Consider the following 17,349-nt stretch of genomic DNA (forward strand, 5'->3'; position numbering starts at 1 on the left):
CAGAAATGCAATCAACTAATAATCAAAAGTTATTGTGTACACAAACTATAGGTCAACTTTATTGTGTTCACGAAACTTGAAGTTTTGGTTATTGTGAACATAAAACGGGATTATGGCTATGTGGGACCAGTTACTTAATTTTTACATGGTATTATAAATTTCCATCATCTAAACATATTATGCGGGTTCGTAAACTAATTATATAAATTTGAAACATAAAGTATACTCCGAGGTTATAATTTTCATTGGATCGTCACAACTTCAGTAATGAAAATACGTTTTTATAAATGTTTTATTAATATGTCTGGGTTAAACCTGGGTTAATTAGTTATAGATCGAGTAATATGAATCATTAAAAGTTAATTTTAAAATATTTTACTTTTTGGTGAGCCATACAATCAATCAAGAATTCACTTCCAAAAGTTCCAAGCGCGTGAATCCGACTTATTCATACTTGAACTTGGAAGCGCGCAGACACACCATATATGGAAACGACTTTTTCCATATATATATTGACCCACACATAAATTTTGAAACCTTTAATACGTTGAGATTGGGTATTATAAAATAAATATTAAAGTAAACAAATAACATGAAATCTTGACCTTTAGATCATAGTTAAATTGATTCACGAAGTAATTGATGTACAATGATTTTTATGATGCACAATGATTTTCATGATACACGATAATTTCCAATAAAAAGAAACCTATTGTTTTATTTTATCTAAAACCTTCCTATGATAACAACAAACAACATATTATACTATGTTTACTTACATATATAAACCAATTAACTTCCTTTTGAAGCATGCAACATATATTTAATTATATTATATATGAGTATATATATACACACACGCGCCTTTTATAGTTATATATACTCGTTTAACGCGGGCATTACGCTCATATATATAAAGCCATGTCGACCACCATCATTTGCACTTCATTTTATTTTCATTCCAACAAACAAACAAAAAGAACTTAACATCGTAACTAACAGAAAGAAACTATATATATATTGAAAATGTCTCTATGCGGTCGCACAAGTACCACCCAACCTCGATTGATACCGAAAAGAGGACAAGTGCTAAGAAACAGCTTGAAAGTAGTCTTCTCATCATGTTGTCTTGGAAAGCCGAATATGCGTTCTAATTATAAGTCTTCCACTGTTTCGCCCTTTATTTAACTGATGATGATCATCGTCATCGACTTTGATGATTGTAGAGTTTACTGTATATTACGTGTTACGATTTTGGTTTGAATTCAGGTTTGGGCTGTTTTCGTCGGGTTTGTTATTGAAAGATTAATTATGGAAGAAATAATGCTAGATTTTTATTCTAAGTACGTATGGTGAAAACGGAGTTTGTGCTGATCGAGTGATTAGAAGCAAAAAATAAATAAATAAATAAATAAAAAGAAATTGTTAGTACGTAGTATTAATTTGTGTTTTACTGTAATTCAAATATGTTAAAGACAAGATTTGACCCATAGTTGAACGGCTATATATATATATATATAACTTGAAAAGTGAAATATCACTTTAATCAATATCAAACGATGCATTATTGTATGATACTATACTAGATTTTGGACCCGTGTCCCACACTGGACACGAGACTTGCGACATTATCAATATTAAATATTTATACATTCAACTCATAAAAGCTTGTAGTTTCAAAGTTGAAAATATACATAAAAACTAACTGTGCAATTCAAATGTCAATAATATTAGCAAATAAAAAACAAAATAATGTGTTAGATAGACATTAGAAGCATATATCTTTCTTCATCTTTTGCAAAGTACATGGATATATATTACTGTTTGTAGATAAGTTTTACAATAAAAATAATATAAATAATATATTGATTAAAAGTTGTACGTCTCTAATTTTTAGGTATATTTTGTTATTAGATTGACATTATGCAACAAAGTATAAACTATTTTGATATTAGAATAGCGTGTAAATTGGTGATAAAAAAAAGAAAATGTAAATTAATTTAAACATGTGCTTATTTAATTAATTTAAAGATGAACATTATGCAACAAAGTATTAACTATTTTGATATTCGAATAAAGTATAAATTGATGATGAAAAACAAAAAAAATGTAAATTAACTGAGACATGTGTTGATTTAACTAACTTAATTAAATCGAGACTTGTGATTGGTTAATATTTGTTAGGTTAGTTGTTTTGAGTATATATTAAAATTAAGATTAAAATAAAATAAATATTATATTATAGGTATATATATAGTTATATGGTTACCAGAGGATATATATCATTGATAAGTTTTAGTTAAAAATGGATAAGGACTATTTACAAATCATAACACAAAGATGGCGTTATTTTATTTATTCAATAAATTTAATTGTTTATTATTATATTTATCTTTAGATCGTAGGTGGTCGACAATTAATGTGTAAATATATTTATTTATAATAATAAGTCAATAAAAGTCAAAATTAAAAATTTAATGAAATCGAGAGTTATGATTGGTTAATAAGTTATTAGAGCAACTGTTCTTTAGTATAATAAAAGGTATTAGCTATTATTCATTTATTTATTATTTAGATTTATTAGGTAAAAAAATATAAATTAGTGATGAAAAATAAAAAAAAAAGTAAATTAAAGTGTGATTATTGATTAAAAAGTGTAAATTATTAATGAAAAACAAAAGATATAAATTAAAGTCAAAATTGAAAATAAAATTTAATTAGGTGATATTCACTGGCCCAGGAACACCCTCTCGAGTAAAAGCTTCTAAAGACGGTTGACCAAAATGAGGGAAGAAATCAAAATTATAATTGGTCGAATAAATTATTCGAATGTATGTATTTTAGTATATTCAAAAATTGATCCACCATCACTCCACAACTTTTACAAATACTAATCATGGTATTGGAGATTTAAATGCAAAAGTTTAAATAATGTATTTGTGCCAATAAATAAAGCACAATATCAAGATCAGTTAAGTACTTAAGTCGTTAAGGCTTATATATGGTGCTTACACAAGAATACAGCATAATAAAACATGTTTGAATTACAACATAAAAAACAAAGATATTCGAGCGTTTTTTGTAACATTACAAATCATACATGGCCCTTCTTGGAGGACTATTGATATTAGTACCAACACTTTCAATAGATGTACGACAATGTGTCAATGTATATATTTTACAGTTGACTATACAAATCAGTAATGCATGAATATGGTACATTAATTATTAGTGGTGGTACAAATATCTGTTTACAACTTCATGTGTCCCATTTAGATTTTCCTTAATTATTAGTTGAAGTCAGGTTTATAAGTGTTTATGAAACTTTGAATACAAAATAAAAACGAACAATTTCTTCTTCCTTTTTTATTTCTTAATTCGTGAATGAGTGTTCCAAGACACATTGATTTAAAATTTACAAAGTTATTACATGAACTTATTAAACAAGGTATGTATGTCTAGAGTCTATTAGCTCCAACGTCACACAACTCTTCTACTATTTTTTTTAAACATAGATAATCATGGTATTAGAGATTTAAATGTAAGTTTAAACAATGCATTTGTAAATGTACAATCATTTGTACGTAGAAGTTTCTTGGTTGTCAAGTTGGCAAAACATTCGACTCTCATGGTGTGTTTTGTATTATTTTTATGATAAAAATGGTTTGTCAAGCCTAATAAAAATGATATATCACAATTAGCTTTTAATCAACTAATTTGGAATTGAAGTGTTCACGATGAAAATGTGTGGAAAGTGTGGATGAATGTGGATTTGGAATTTGTCATGCGTAAGTCAAGGTTATGTTCAATATGTGGATTTGGAATTTGTCTAAATGGATGCACAAGCTGCTAATACAATATGATATATGTATCATACTTACCATACTACTAGTGAGTGGCGATCAAAAACTTGAGACCAGGCTATATATATATAAAGCACAATATCAAGATCCAGTACATTAAGTTGTCCAGACTTATAAGCATCATAATAAAACTATTGATGTTTAAACTACAACAGAAACAAAGATATTCAAGCGTTTTGTAAAATTACAAATCACGAGCTTTGAAAGAGAAGATCACTAATCCATGGGATTTATCACGTCATTTCTTTTTGCCTTTGCCGTTTTTCTTCTTCCCTTGCTGCTTGTTTTTCGTTTTGCTTTTCTTGCTTTTCACATCCTGAGTGTTACCAGTGCTACTTTTATTTTCTTGTGCTGCTTTCACCAGTGAACCATCATCACCTGTTCCCTCGACATGATTCTTCTCTTCACCTGTTTCATCAACCTCAGTTGTGTTACTGCTTTCTGACACTACAACTTGCTCAACCTTTGATTCCTGACTTGTGACAGCATGGTTTAAAAAATCATCTATCGTTGGCGTACTACTTTGCAGCCTCTTCAGGAGGCCTTGCACATTCTTCAAGACCACTTGTTGACTGAAAAAGATCCAAAAACCAAGAAATTCTTTAAAGAAGTTCTAAATGTAAGTATACATGCAATGCAAACACATCAAATCAATAGAGGGGACCTGTATCTTAATTTGTTTAATTAATAAAACATCATGGCAAAATTAACAATAGTAAAACTTTAACCTTGTATCAAATGCAGATGCAAGCAGCTTCAGGTCATCATTTATACGGTTTGCTTCACGTATAACTGTCGCATCTTTGTCAGCACAGAATTGTTGATCCTCAAGGGCAGTAGCTAATGTCCCTATAAGTTTATCCAATTCTTTCTGCAAAGAAAGCAACAAGTTGGAAATTATAAAATACACTAACTGTGGTAAAACTAACAAAGATCATTCATTACTATTTACAAGTGGCAGCCACAAATAATGATACACATTACCTTAATTGTAGATGCAGCAGATAAGCTTTTCAGTGCCACTCCTTTGTTACCTTTTATAGCTTCGGAAATATCTTTAAGAACTTTCCAATCTACTTGCAGTTTCCCTTTGCATCCACTCACATTATTCACATTCACATTTGTATCAGGTAACATGTTTGAAAACGGCACCTCAGGAATTGTCGCAACGCCAGCATTGTTTGATGAAGTGTGGCTACGATGTGCATTTTTCTTTGGAAACAATAAGCTCATTATCTCTTCTTTAGATTTTCTAAGGTCCACAAATATAGCACTTGGAGCATAGATTTTGGGCCTCAAATTGTCAGAATTTACGATCAATAGAGGATCCTGTACGCTTTTGAATGCTTCTGCAACCAAATCAACATTTAAGTTCAGATACGGACCCTTCCTTTCCCGTAATAGTTCCCACGCAAATTTCTTCGGAAGCAAGTAAGAAATATTGTTCCTCCCGCATAGCAACTCATGTAGTACTCGAGAACAGTCTGGTACTAACAGACAAATTGAAGAAAGTAGCATAACCAGCTTCAACACCAAAAGCCGATAATAATAAGAAGAGTCAATATTTGATTTGTCAATCCATAAAAGAGTGTCACTTTTGTTGCAGAGAATTTGTTGAACAATTGAAACAAGAAAGTGTATGGCATTATCAGAAATTAGATGTTTGGATGGTGATGAAACTGTAGTTGAGTGAAGATGTGTAAACCATTGAACTAAAGAAGATTTGGCAGTGAATAGGATTTTTGAAGAAAATGACGCCATGAAAAGACTCTCCAGAAGATAGACGAAGCATTTTGGTGATATGTAGCCAGCAAGCCTCCAGTCGGCATTAAAAGTGTCTTCCAAAGCATTCTGGAGCGCTTGAGCAACAGAAACATCTTTCAAGCAACCATTCCAGAATATCTCAACAAATGACTGCCACGCAGGATTCCATTGAGTCCGTTTGATTATATGCTCATAAACTGCTTCTGGTTTTCTGGAGCCAAGACATATCATCATCACATTCCCAATTGTACGATAGTTGAGATTCCCCTTGATGTTGACATTTTGAAGAACTATCTCATCCAGCAAGTTACAAGACAGATCAGTCTCCCTCAAAGAAATCAATTTATCAGAGACTGACTTTCGCCAGTCCAACGGAAACACAAGATTGGTGTAAGTTAGAGATATCTGAAGGAATCTTTGCACCTTCGTTTTTGTGATGTTAATGTTCTCACAGTCTAAAAGAAACTTGGAAACCTCAAACATGTGAACGAGACATGTGCTTTTGTGAAATGCCAATCCATCTGACCTGGTCTTATAGAGAGCTTCAAGAGTTTCAAGAGCCTTTATACCCACAGAAAGTAACTCTGTCTGCCAATAAGACTTGATAGAGAACACCAACTCTCTTGTATCAACAGTTAGAAGCTTCCCAGCCCTATTAAGACCCTTTTGAACAAAACTTTTTATCCAAGAGGCATCCTTGTTGACCAACGAGTAAACTATATTGCCATTCACAAACTGTTTCCTCACCCCAAAAAAATTTAAACTGAATTCAACATGACCCTCGTGTTCATTTGGTTCCTCAATGTGAAAACTTTCAAGACTCTGAAAAAGGTTCATGACATTCTGCTTCCACATATTCCAATAAAAAATCAGAGTTCTAACAGAAACACGGTTCTGAAAGGTCTTATGCTCACAGTGCTCATTAAAATCAATAGGCAGTTCATCCTCCCAATCAAACTTAGAGAAATGCAAATTATAATGAAAATCCAAGATTTTCCTAATAGAAAAAAATTCTCCCCTGAAACTCTTGTTTTTCTGGGAAGCTTGCAATTCTCTGTTCAGCTCAGACAAGGTACTCTGCTGATCAGAGAGTACCTTAAGATCACTACAGACAGCATCAAAGAAAATGCCCGACTCCATTTCTGCAAGCGTCTTTGCTTTTTCACAAACTTTTTCCTTCTGAGCAAACTGCTTCAATGGCCAACCTTTGTTCCCATTTTCCCATAACGAGCTAAAAAGCACATACCAAACTAAGAGAACAGTTGCATCTGTATAAAGTCCAGCCTTCTCCAAAAGATCAGCCTCTTTTAGAATATCTCCCCATGACCTGGCAAGCTCAGCAGCATCAAGAAAGTTACCTGATTCTTCTTCCAAAACCAGAAGATCATTTAGGCAGTCTACAGACCTCAAAAATTTACGCTTTGATTCCATAGAACAAAAAGCCCTGACAAACTTCATCATCGATTTGAGATCTTTATGTTCATGAAAATCATGAGCACAACTCTCAAGAAAATTTTGCTCAATCTCTTCTAAATCTTTACTTTTAACATTATAATGCTCTTTCCAGTATTCTATATACTGCATGCCTTTATCAAAAAGTTTACCCTCTTTACAAACTAACAAACAGTTGGAGAACCGTTCTCCTTTAGCATAAGCTTCAGCGGCATCACCATAGCAGCCTGCTAGAGCGAAACACTCTGCTGCAGCATCAGTCTTTCCACGTATATTCAAGTAAATCTTTCCTGCACAAAGACAAGAATCCATATCAGAGATATGCTGTGAATTGCACAGCTGGTCAATAAAGAACATTTAAGTTTTAGGTACAAAGGCAAAACATAATGGACCAGGTTTGATATAACCCTCACAATACCATTACACCATTTATAAGTAAACAACAGATTGAGCAAATTTTAGTTTGACCCATTTGAAAAACAGACTTTACAGCTTCCAGCCCGTTTGACCCGTTTTTGAGCAAACTTCAATTTTGAACCATTTGAAAAAAGCACAATCCAAACTAAACCTTTTATATGTAAATAAGTAGTTACCTGCTATTTCATACTCCCCCAAATCATAATAGCATGAAGCAACAGACTCGAGTTTCCCTATTGACTCAAACATCCCTATTGCTTCTCTAAGATAAGCAACAAAAGCTTCAGGATTTGTTCCACGAATTTGATTTGCAGATGCTCTGAGACCAGAAGCCTTGGCTAAATTCTCCCAAAATGGGTCTACAGCTCTTTCAAAACACATTGTTGCCATCACAAAATTGTTCTCATAAAAGAGCTGAAAACCATATAAGAACAGTCAAAGGATAAAGTAGGCCCACAAAAAAACTAAATCATAAAAAACAATATTTGAAGTAACTGATCAATAATCAACCTTTTTACCGCGCTCCCTCCACTCCTGGGGGCAGCTTGCAACCCGCATAGCCTGTGCCACTGAAACATCGAGCTTTCTTATTTGAACAAGTCCACGAGCTTTCCAGTAGTCAAACATTGGTTTTGAAAGCTCCTCTTTATTCTCACATATCCATAATCTTTGCCTCGTTCGAGTTATAGCCACATATAATTGTTTTAATTCAGAGCACAAGACACTATGTCTTGACTCATTGAAGCTTGGGAAAGATTGTGGACATTTCTCAATGAGCCAATCTCGCTCCTTCATGTATTCATAGATGACTCTCCACTGGTCTTTCAAAGGGGATGTCCCAAAAAAATTGTATAGCAATACATCCTAAATTTCATATCAACCAGATATAAAGATACATATAAATTTAAATTCACGGCGAAGATGATGTTTTCATAACATAAAGAACATGATACTGACCTGGAACTCAAGACCTTTACACTCCAGAATAGTGAGAACAAGAGCATTCTTTCCGACATAATCAAAAATCTCTGTCTTTGCACGATCATCGCGTACTAATATCACCTGCTCAGCACCAAAGCCAACAATTTCTCCACCACTTCCACTGCCACCGAAAATCGTCACGATTGCATTTTCATCATTTCCCGACTCCAGCAAAACAGGAGCTTCGCCAGATATAAGACTAACTTCAGGCTCCAAAATATCAATAGAGTGTATGAAATAGCAATACAGAATATCAATGACACTTTGAGCTAATTCTAGCACACCAGCATGGGTTCTAAAGTTTTGTTTCAGTTGAAATATCTCAGATACATGACCTTTGACTTGTTTTTCAGTTTTTGGGATTAAAAATTCTTTATAGAATAAAGATCTTATATCTTGAAACCTAAAATCAATTCCTCTTGCAATTGTTTGTGCTGTATCACCCGCGAAAACAAAACCCTCATCAACATTTTGGCAAATATGTTTGAAAATAGAGATCTGCCGCATACTAAGATCTTGCACCTCATCAATATACACAAAATCCATCATGTCTCCTTCATAATGAGCATTTTCAAGCCGCCGATGAATGTCATTTACTAAATCACCCAAATCGAAATCTCCCTGTTCAGTTTTCATCTTTTCATATGCTTGAAAGATGGTGTAAATGGTCTCTCGTTTCTCTTTATTTAAAGTGGAAGAGCGAGTTTCAGCCAATAAAGAATAACGCTCATAGCTCAGTTTCCCATCAACGCATTCCCCTGCTTGGAGGCCTCCTTTTATATGAGAAATAATTTCTGTGAACACTCGGGAAGGATCATGCCTCTTAGTTAGATTGGAATTAAAGTGGGGCCAGTAAAATGAGCAGAACCTATCAAATGTAACTTCCCTTGATCTTATGAAAGTTTGCAATGCAACAGACCTGGAACTTATATGATTACCACGAAGACCTTCTCTTGCTTCGTGAAATCTTTCAAAGTAAGAATTCCCCAACGTACCATCTAGCATCATCAGGAATTTATGAAACGTTATAACAAGAGGGTAATTTTTCATGGGGATATCAACAAATGTGTCTGGAATATCATTAAAATCTGATGCAACTACGTCTGCTTCATCAAGATTGATCTCTGCTGATGATATACCATTGGATGAAACACTGTAACAAATGAAACAATTCTTAAAATCAACACACAAGGCCATAGCCGATGATAAAATATTCCATAAAAGACATAAAAAATAGGTTTTTACACACCTTACTAGGTGGGATACGTGTTGCTTCACAGCATAACATAGTTTTGGGCTAACTGTCACAAATAGCTGACGTAGAACAGTCGGTTTGGTTTCTTCGGAATCACCACTGGTATCTTTCATGGGAACAGTCACTTTGCTTTCTTCATAAAGCCCTTCAGAAGCAACATGAAACAACTGTTCCTTTTGGAATAATTTCATGGTCAGAATAGTTGTTTTTCCAGTTCCTGATCGCCCGATTATAAATGAACTTTTGCAAAACATAATAATGTCCATCTGTTCATCAGTGACTTGCATGGGTAGATCAACGTCCTTACCAGAAAGCAACTGGTTCACCACCCCAGATGACAAGGAGTAGAATTTCATGAGCAACAAGCTTTCACTCACTTTTGAGTTTTCAACGTAGTTTCTACCATCACCAAGATTCACATTCACTTCACACTCACCTTCATTGCTACTTAGATAACGAAATCGAGCAAGTTCTTGTGATGCTGGCCAACTTCGGGGAACTTCCAAATTCCTGGACAGCACAAAAAACAAGAAACTAATCATGTACAGTATAAAGAAAGTGACAAATAAGTTGGGTCAGGTAATGGGTCATAATGGTCCGAGCCAGGTTGGAAAAGCTTGAATTCAGCTTCTGGTGACTTTCTACTGTTTCCTTTTTTGCTAAATGTTTTCAATCAGCCCATATATTTAGTGTCAAAAAAATCATAACCCAACCCAGCCAAATCAAAAGTTAATGATTTATATTGACCTCTAACGCATAGTTACTACTTAAGAAATTTATAGACTGCCAATGAACATACCCCTCCAAACACTTGGCTGCGCAACGATTAATATAATCTTCGGTGTAAGCAGTAAATATACTCTCAAGTCGCTTTGTCAGTTTTGGAATCTCCTCGAATTTCAATATATCCCAAACCTTTAAGACTTGAATGTATCTGCACTCCTTTATGATGTCAGTTGTGCAAATAACATAGAGCCCTTCAACCTTATATTGTTTCACAATATGTGAGGAACTTTCACAAAACAACTCCACGCTTTTATTTTTTGGCCGCCAGCCACTAGAGAGTTTCAGTAACAAATTTAGAACCAGCTTTTTCAATTGAGCAGACGTCAACTTTCCAAAAGACCTTCTGAAGTCATCGCTAAAGAGAACCTGATGGCATGAAGTGCAACAAACATGAACGAAAATGAAAAGGAAACCCAATAAAAAAAAGTTGTAGGGAGAGAAATCGCAACAAATACCTTCCATTGTGCATTTTTAAAAAGGACACTGTTCCCGTTAACCAAATCATCGAGTTGGTCAAGCTCTTTCTTTGTGGAAATAATTGTCATCTTCAAGTCATCATCGACATCAGCATCAAATACACAACCACGATTCCGTGCATCCCAAACCAAATCTTTCCATATGGATTCACTATTAACAAGGGTTCTTTCATTGCCCAAAATCCAGAGACAGTGCCTACATACATATGGAAAGCAAGACATACACAATCACACATACATTTTGGAAACCAAACACTATCATTGAATGTCAAATGTTAAAAAGGTTCCTACCGTGCTCTTGTGAGGGCAACATTAGTTCTTTGAAGACTAAATAGAAAGCCAACATTTCCATGGCTATTAGATCTTACTGTTGACAAGATTATTATATCTTCTTCCCCACCTTGAAAACCATCAATGGACTTCACTTTTACTGAAAATCCATCAAGCTTCTCATACTTACGAGCAATTTTATCTTGAATAGAAACAACTTGGGCAGCATAGGGAGATACAACACCAACGGTAAGCTTTCTTTTGGAGTCACTCCATGCTATAAATGTTAAAGAAGAGGTTACACTATATGAAAGATGCGAAAAAAATAAAGCATTTGGGTTAACTGAAAGACAAAACAACTAACGTAACCTACATGATAATTAACAAAAATAACAAATATTTGAAATAACATACTATGTCATTATGTTTCAAGTTTTCAAGTGAACATAAATATTCTTTTTAGCATAGATATTAAATAAACCATAATCAACAGATACTTTCAAAAGTTTGAATATGATGATAAAGACAAATATGTAAGATTGCAGGCCAATTAAGCCAACAGCAAAAATAGGAAAAAGAAATGCATAGCATAAGTGCTAATGATAGTATTTAAGCAATATGCAAACCTTTATGGAGATTTTGTACAATCTTAATCACAATAGCTACTTCAACCATATTTCTCCAGCTTCTTCCATCCTCATCTTTTTCTTCTCGTCCACCAACAACATTGATAAACGAATACGAACCAAACATTGGTCCAGAAAGATAACCCTTTTCATAACTTTTACATGTCACATTTTCTGCATCCAGTATCTGTTTCTGATAAAACTTCCAGTTCGGGAAGAAACTGATGGTAGGATGCATTCTGTACTGCACATTCAGTAGATGCTTGGAATGCCCCAAAGAACTTAACCTATCAAATAAGCTTCTTCCATATTTAGATGCAATACAAACCTGTTGACAGAGATTCAGTCATCAGAATGTACTATAAAGGTGAAAATAGAACAATCAAAGGCAAATTTAGCATGAGCGCAATATACTTATAGACTTACATTGCTTGTTACCATGGCCGGTAATTGGCGCTCATCTCCGATGAGTATAGCATGCTTCACTCCAGGAAGTTGAAGGGGTATTGTAGACTCGGCCTCTTTTAACTGGGCAGCTTCATCTATTACCAATATGCTCAAAGGGACCATTGCAACATTATGCAACTTGTATGAACTAGAAGTTGTGCAAAATATAAGAGAGGCTTTTTCAAAACAGAAGTCCATAATTGCATTTCTGTTCAAAACATTTGGAAGGCCAAGTCCTTCAAAAGAGGTCAGTAAAGTTCGTAGAACAGTTAGAGACATGATCCTAACAGAATTGATAGACGGTGTATCTCCCAACTTAAAAGAATCATCTTGCATCGGTTCAGAAGTAAAAAGGTGTTGCAGTTCTTCTGAAACCATATCCTTTTGAGATAATAATAATCGAAAAGAGTTCAGTTTGTTCAAAAGAGAGATCATATTTTGGAAATTAGATTCCCCCATAAAACTTCTTGGGATATGAGTACAGAATGTGATGATACACTTCCTGAGTGGTAGAGAACAAGAACTAAACCGATCTTGCAAAAATTCAATGAAAGATTTTACTTTCAACTTTTCGGTTTTAGTTTCCATTTGACTTTCATTTGCAAGTTGCGCCTCTGTGAACAATTCATTTTCAACATAAACATCATATTGAGATACACAATTTTGAAGTAAATCAATCATAGATCTTAAACAATGCTTCCAACCAGTTAGAGACCCAAGACACTCTGTAAGCCTCTTTACCCGATGCTCCAAATATATTTCCTCAATCTCTGAGCCAACTTTCAACCTTTCCTTGTTGCCAAACAAGAGCACATCTCCAACAGAGCACAAGGAATCACCGCCTGCCATTGTAGTGCTAAATGATTCCTTAACCAATCTTAGCACACGTGAGGCTACTTGTACTATAGCAATGTTTGTCGGAGCACATGTAAGAGTCCTACGGTTCATTCGCAGAAGAATAAAAAGCAGCACACTTACGGTTGACGTTTTCCCAGTTCCTGGTGGCCCCCATATTTGTTCTACAGAAGACTTATGGCAACACTTCATTTTACACAGGGACTCTGTAATTGCCAATCTTTGGGATTCATTTAGCATATCCAAAAGATGTGGATCAACATTTCTGAAATTAAGATCGTCCTGACCAAAAGAGCAAATGTTGCAGTTTTCTTTAACCTGTAACAGAGATATATAGTTAATAATAATGATAAAGTAATTATTCAGCCAGCCAAAAAAGTTACTTGAGCCAGATTCTTACATTAAAATCAGAGTAAAGAACCTCTTTGATGATATTCTTATTTGGATGCATACGCAACGAACTCCAAATACGTTTCTGGGTTGTAACGTTCATCAAAAAAACAACAAACATCCCATCCTGGAATTCAACTTGTTGTGAAGCCTTAACTTGGAATTCTCTCGATGTATTATAATCTTCAATATCATCATCTGTGATTTTATTAACCAATGAAAATGCCCACGTTTTTCCTAGACGCTGCAAATCAGAAACCGACTCAGGTTTCCCGTCTGATATAATAAGCAGATCACCAGGTAACGTCCGGTAAGGCTCTTTGCCACGTTCACTAAATCTGTTTCCCCAAGGACCAACAGTAACATGATATATCTTCTTTTCAGCATCTTTGACCCTTGTGGAATCACGAAACGATAAAACTTCAGCAAATGGAGCTCTATATAGGATCTCCATGGATGAAGCCAGTTCTGCACGTGTTTCCTCAACCAAAGGATAAACAAAAGAAGAAAGATAATGTTCTTCAGACTGAAAATTAAGTGGTATATCCTCCACCTACGAGACATTTGTGTAGCATGAGAAAACTTCAAGAGGTTTATTTTTGGGATTAAAGTCACCAAAACACAATGTACTCTGCATATATATTTTTACCCTTTGTCATGTACATTTTTTATTACTCATTTGGGTCATTGTAGTCTAACACAGTTAAAAATTGTGACATTTGTGTGTAAAATTACATGGATTTTAATACGATTAAGTTAGTCGTCTTATAACTCTCAGCAAGTAAAATGGTAAAAATGTATGATATTGACAAGTCCGGTACTATAACCTGAATGAACAAAAAAAGAGTGAACTTATGTTACAATTTGATGACTTTAACCTATGTTTCTCCTATATCAAAACAAATAACAAATGATCTTCAATCATATCACAAAATTAGGGCATCAGGCAAAAAAAGGAAGTAATACTAATAAACATTCAAAGGGAAAAGTATATGTGTGTCTATGTAACTTGTGACCAGCTACTATTGTATGAAAGAAACTTTAGTCAGGTTCATTGTATGTAAGTGAATGAATCGTGTAAACAAGCTGATGTGGAGGTCTCTCATTGGGCCATGTATCAGATGTCTGGTGGTGCCACGTTGAGTTGATTTCTTACATGATTCATTCAGTTTTAGCAGGTTACTTACATAACCCGACTAAAGTTTCTTTCATACAATAGTAGCTGGTCACAAGTTACATACACACACAAAGACTTTTCCCACATTCAAATGGTATTTCATATTTGGACTTCCACATTTTCTATAAGTCTTTATAGTTGTCTATATACCCAAAATCAACTTTGAACGTCATATAGACTAATATTATTTTTATCTATATCTAGATCTATATTTATATCTACATTATAAAACATTTGTTCCGTCCAATTTTTTTTAACTAAGTAGTTGATAACCCTAAGGGAAAAGTATATGTGTGTGTATGTAACTTCTGACCAGCTATTTGTATGAAAGAAACTTTAGTCGGGTTCATTGTATGTAAGTAACCTGTTTAAACTGAATGAATCGTGTAAACAAGCTGATGTGAAGGTCTCTCATTGGGTCATGTATCAGATGTCTGGTGGTGCCACGTTGATTTCTTACACGATTCGTTCAGTTTTAGCAGGTTACTTACATACAATGAACCCGACTAAAGTTTCTTTCATACAATAGTAGTTGGTCACAAGTTACATACACACAGATACTTTTCCCTAACCCTAAAATACTCCTCTCTTTTGTTCTCCTTTGTTCATCAATTTAAAATTTTAAATATCTTCCACCTAATATACCTATACCTTTAATAAAATCATTCACAACATTGCTAAACCCTTAAAATAACTACGAGTATATTACTCCCTTTTACATCAATCACTTTTACCCTTAATAAACCACCACCGGTTGCCGCCATCGCCAAACCGCCGCGTCCGGCGGACATTTGTCTAGTTGTGATAGTATGCACACAAGTGACTAACCATGCCAATAGATATATGTCTAGTTGTCACTTTCTCGTCATTTCCTTCATCACTAAATTTTTTATTAATTTAAGTACATATCCACACACACACACACTCAAGCTGTCAAACATATATATATATATATAAATTAAATAAAATATATATATATATATATACTCGGCCTACATAAATCCGTCACTAACTCATCGGTATACCCGAAAGACAAAGCGATGCAGCAACCGATGAAGGATGTCTTAGTGGTTGAAAACAGAACCGATGTTGCTACTGATGAGGGAACATTGGCAGCCCCCCCTTAATTAATATCAACAAAAATGGATTTACGTACAAAAAATATACATATATATAAGGACCTGATATTTATAGAGGTCTTCATTGAGAATGTCATCAAGAGACCATGAAAATATCAACTCAGCAAACCCATCTTTTGTTCTCCCTGAACGATTTCTTTCCATTATGTATTTCACCTGAAAAATATAATTATATGAAATGCATGCTTATTTTACGACATGAACTCTAATGATACAATTATACAAACATGGGGTTTCTTGTTTTTTTATATATATGAAAATTAAGAATAAAAAGGGAGGTTGGTTTTCCTTACTGCCAAAGGAAGTGATCGTGGATGTATAGTATGTTCGTACTGCAGTGTCAATATATAAAATCAACAAACACAGTTACTTTTATTATATAAAAAAAAACTCTTTTGTGTGTGTGTGACCAAAAAGGCCAAAATGACTAGGATTTAAAAAGAAGAATGAATGTGTTTGTTGGAAAAGATCAAGAAATTTCGTTTATCAATAAAACCAAGTCAATGTCAAGTCTCCTCAACTTCTTCATTTCTTTGTTACTTTTTTTTTCTTTTTTTTTTTTTAATGTGTTGATCCATTATGTAAATGCCATATGGTGTGTTTTCATTTGTTACATTTTAAAGTGCCCAAACATTATTTCTAGGCCCCCACGGTTTATTTGAGCCATATTGTTTCTTTTTTAAAGCCAAGGCTCAGTTAAAAACCAAAACTTGAAATAATGTGGTATATTTTTTGAGCAATAGTTTACAGCCAAGACTCCTATGGTTCCATTTGGTATAATTTTTTTTTATTGAAAATAGAAACTCAAATGCAGTATATAATAAATGTCGAAATATGTCATTGATTTTGCTATACTGCATATATTTGCTCTTTTAGGTATTGACTTTGTTACCAAAGTTCTATAAAAGGAATTTTGTTAGATATCTTTACTTAAAATATATAATTGAGTGCTTTACACATTTAAAGTTAAAAGGTTAGATATATTAACTTTTCTGTTAAACATAAGTAAAAGTAGCATAAACAATATAAAAAAGATGAGATTTGCTTAACTACTGTCACTGGGTCAAATAGGAACCCATATACGTAGCTTTTATCAGTTTTATGAGTATGATTTTTATAAGAAAGAGAAATGGAACTAACATGCTTGGTTTTTCCGAAAATAAAATCCAATCTAATTGGTTTTCTATACATTTTTCCACTTAGTTTTATTTTCTTCTTTGCTCACCCTTAATTTAGACTTTGCATCTCTTTCTAAACAAATGTGAGATAAAAAGAAAAAGAGTTAATTACAAAAATCGTCCCTGTCGTGGATCTCTACCTACAGCTTTCGTCCCCAAGTTTAATAAATTACAGTTTTAGTCCAAAAAACTTTGTTTCGTCAACACTTTTAGTCCTGGCCATAAACGTCCGTTAAAAGGATGTCACGTGTCTGACACGTGATAGGTAATCTC

At 33.9% G+C, this 17,349-nt stretch overlaps 1 protein-coding gene across 1 annotated transcript; it reads right to left on the bottom strand.

The window, feature by feature from the left end:
* Nucleotides 1-3,907: 3,907 nt before the first annotated feature.
* LOC122591790 lies at nucleotides 3,908-16,089 on the bottom strand. Its single transcript, XM_043764031.1, has 14 exons — nucleotides 15,941-16,089; nucleotides 13,593-14,135; nucleotides 12,317-13,510; nucleotides 11,891-12,218; nucleotides 11,286-11,541; nucleotides 10,974-11,190; nucleotides 10,532-10,884; nucleotides 9,727-10,242; nucleotides 8,454-9,630; nucleotides 8,007-8,360; nucleotides 7,673-7,910; nucleotides 4,848-7,369; nucleotides 4,592-4,734; nucleotides 3,908-4,435 (listed from the first exon to the last, which is right to left on the bottom strand). The coding sequence occupies exons 1-14, from the start codon at nucleotides 16,040-16,042 to the stop codon at nucleotides 4,102-4,104; spliced, it is 8,277 nt and encodes a 2,758-aa protein (XP_043619966.1). The 5' UTR covers nucleotides 16,043-16,089; the 3' UTR covers nucleotides 3,908-4,101.
* Nucleotides 16,090-17,349: the final 1,260 nt, after the last annotated feature.

Source organism: Erigeron canadensis, chromosome 1 (genome assembly GCF_010389155.1).
Source record: "Erigeron canadensis isolate Cc75 chromosome 1, C_canadensis_v1, whole genome shotgun sequence".
NCBI lineage: Eukaryota > Viridiplantae > Streptophyta > Magnoliopsida > Asterales > Asteraceae > Erigeron > Erigeron canadensis.

Bases quoted from the DNA above. Each gene is read 5' to 3' on its own strand.
- LOC122591790 (XM_043764031.1), bottom strand. From the start codon at position 16,042: ATGGAAAGAAATCGTTCAGGGAGAACAAAAGATGGGTTTGCTGAGTTG. The intron at 10,885-10,973 runs GTATTTGTTGCG...TCATGCCATCAG, and splicing joins TTAAAAATGCACAATGGAAG to GTTCTCTTTAGCGATGACTT. The intron at 7,370-7,672 runs GTAACTACTTAT...GTCTTTGTGCAG, and splicing joins GGGGGAGTATGAAATAGCAG to GAAAGATTTACTTGAATATA.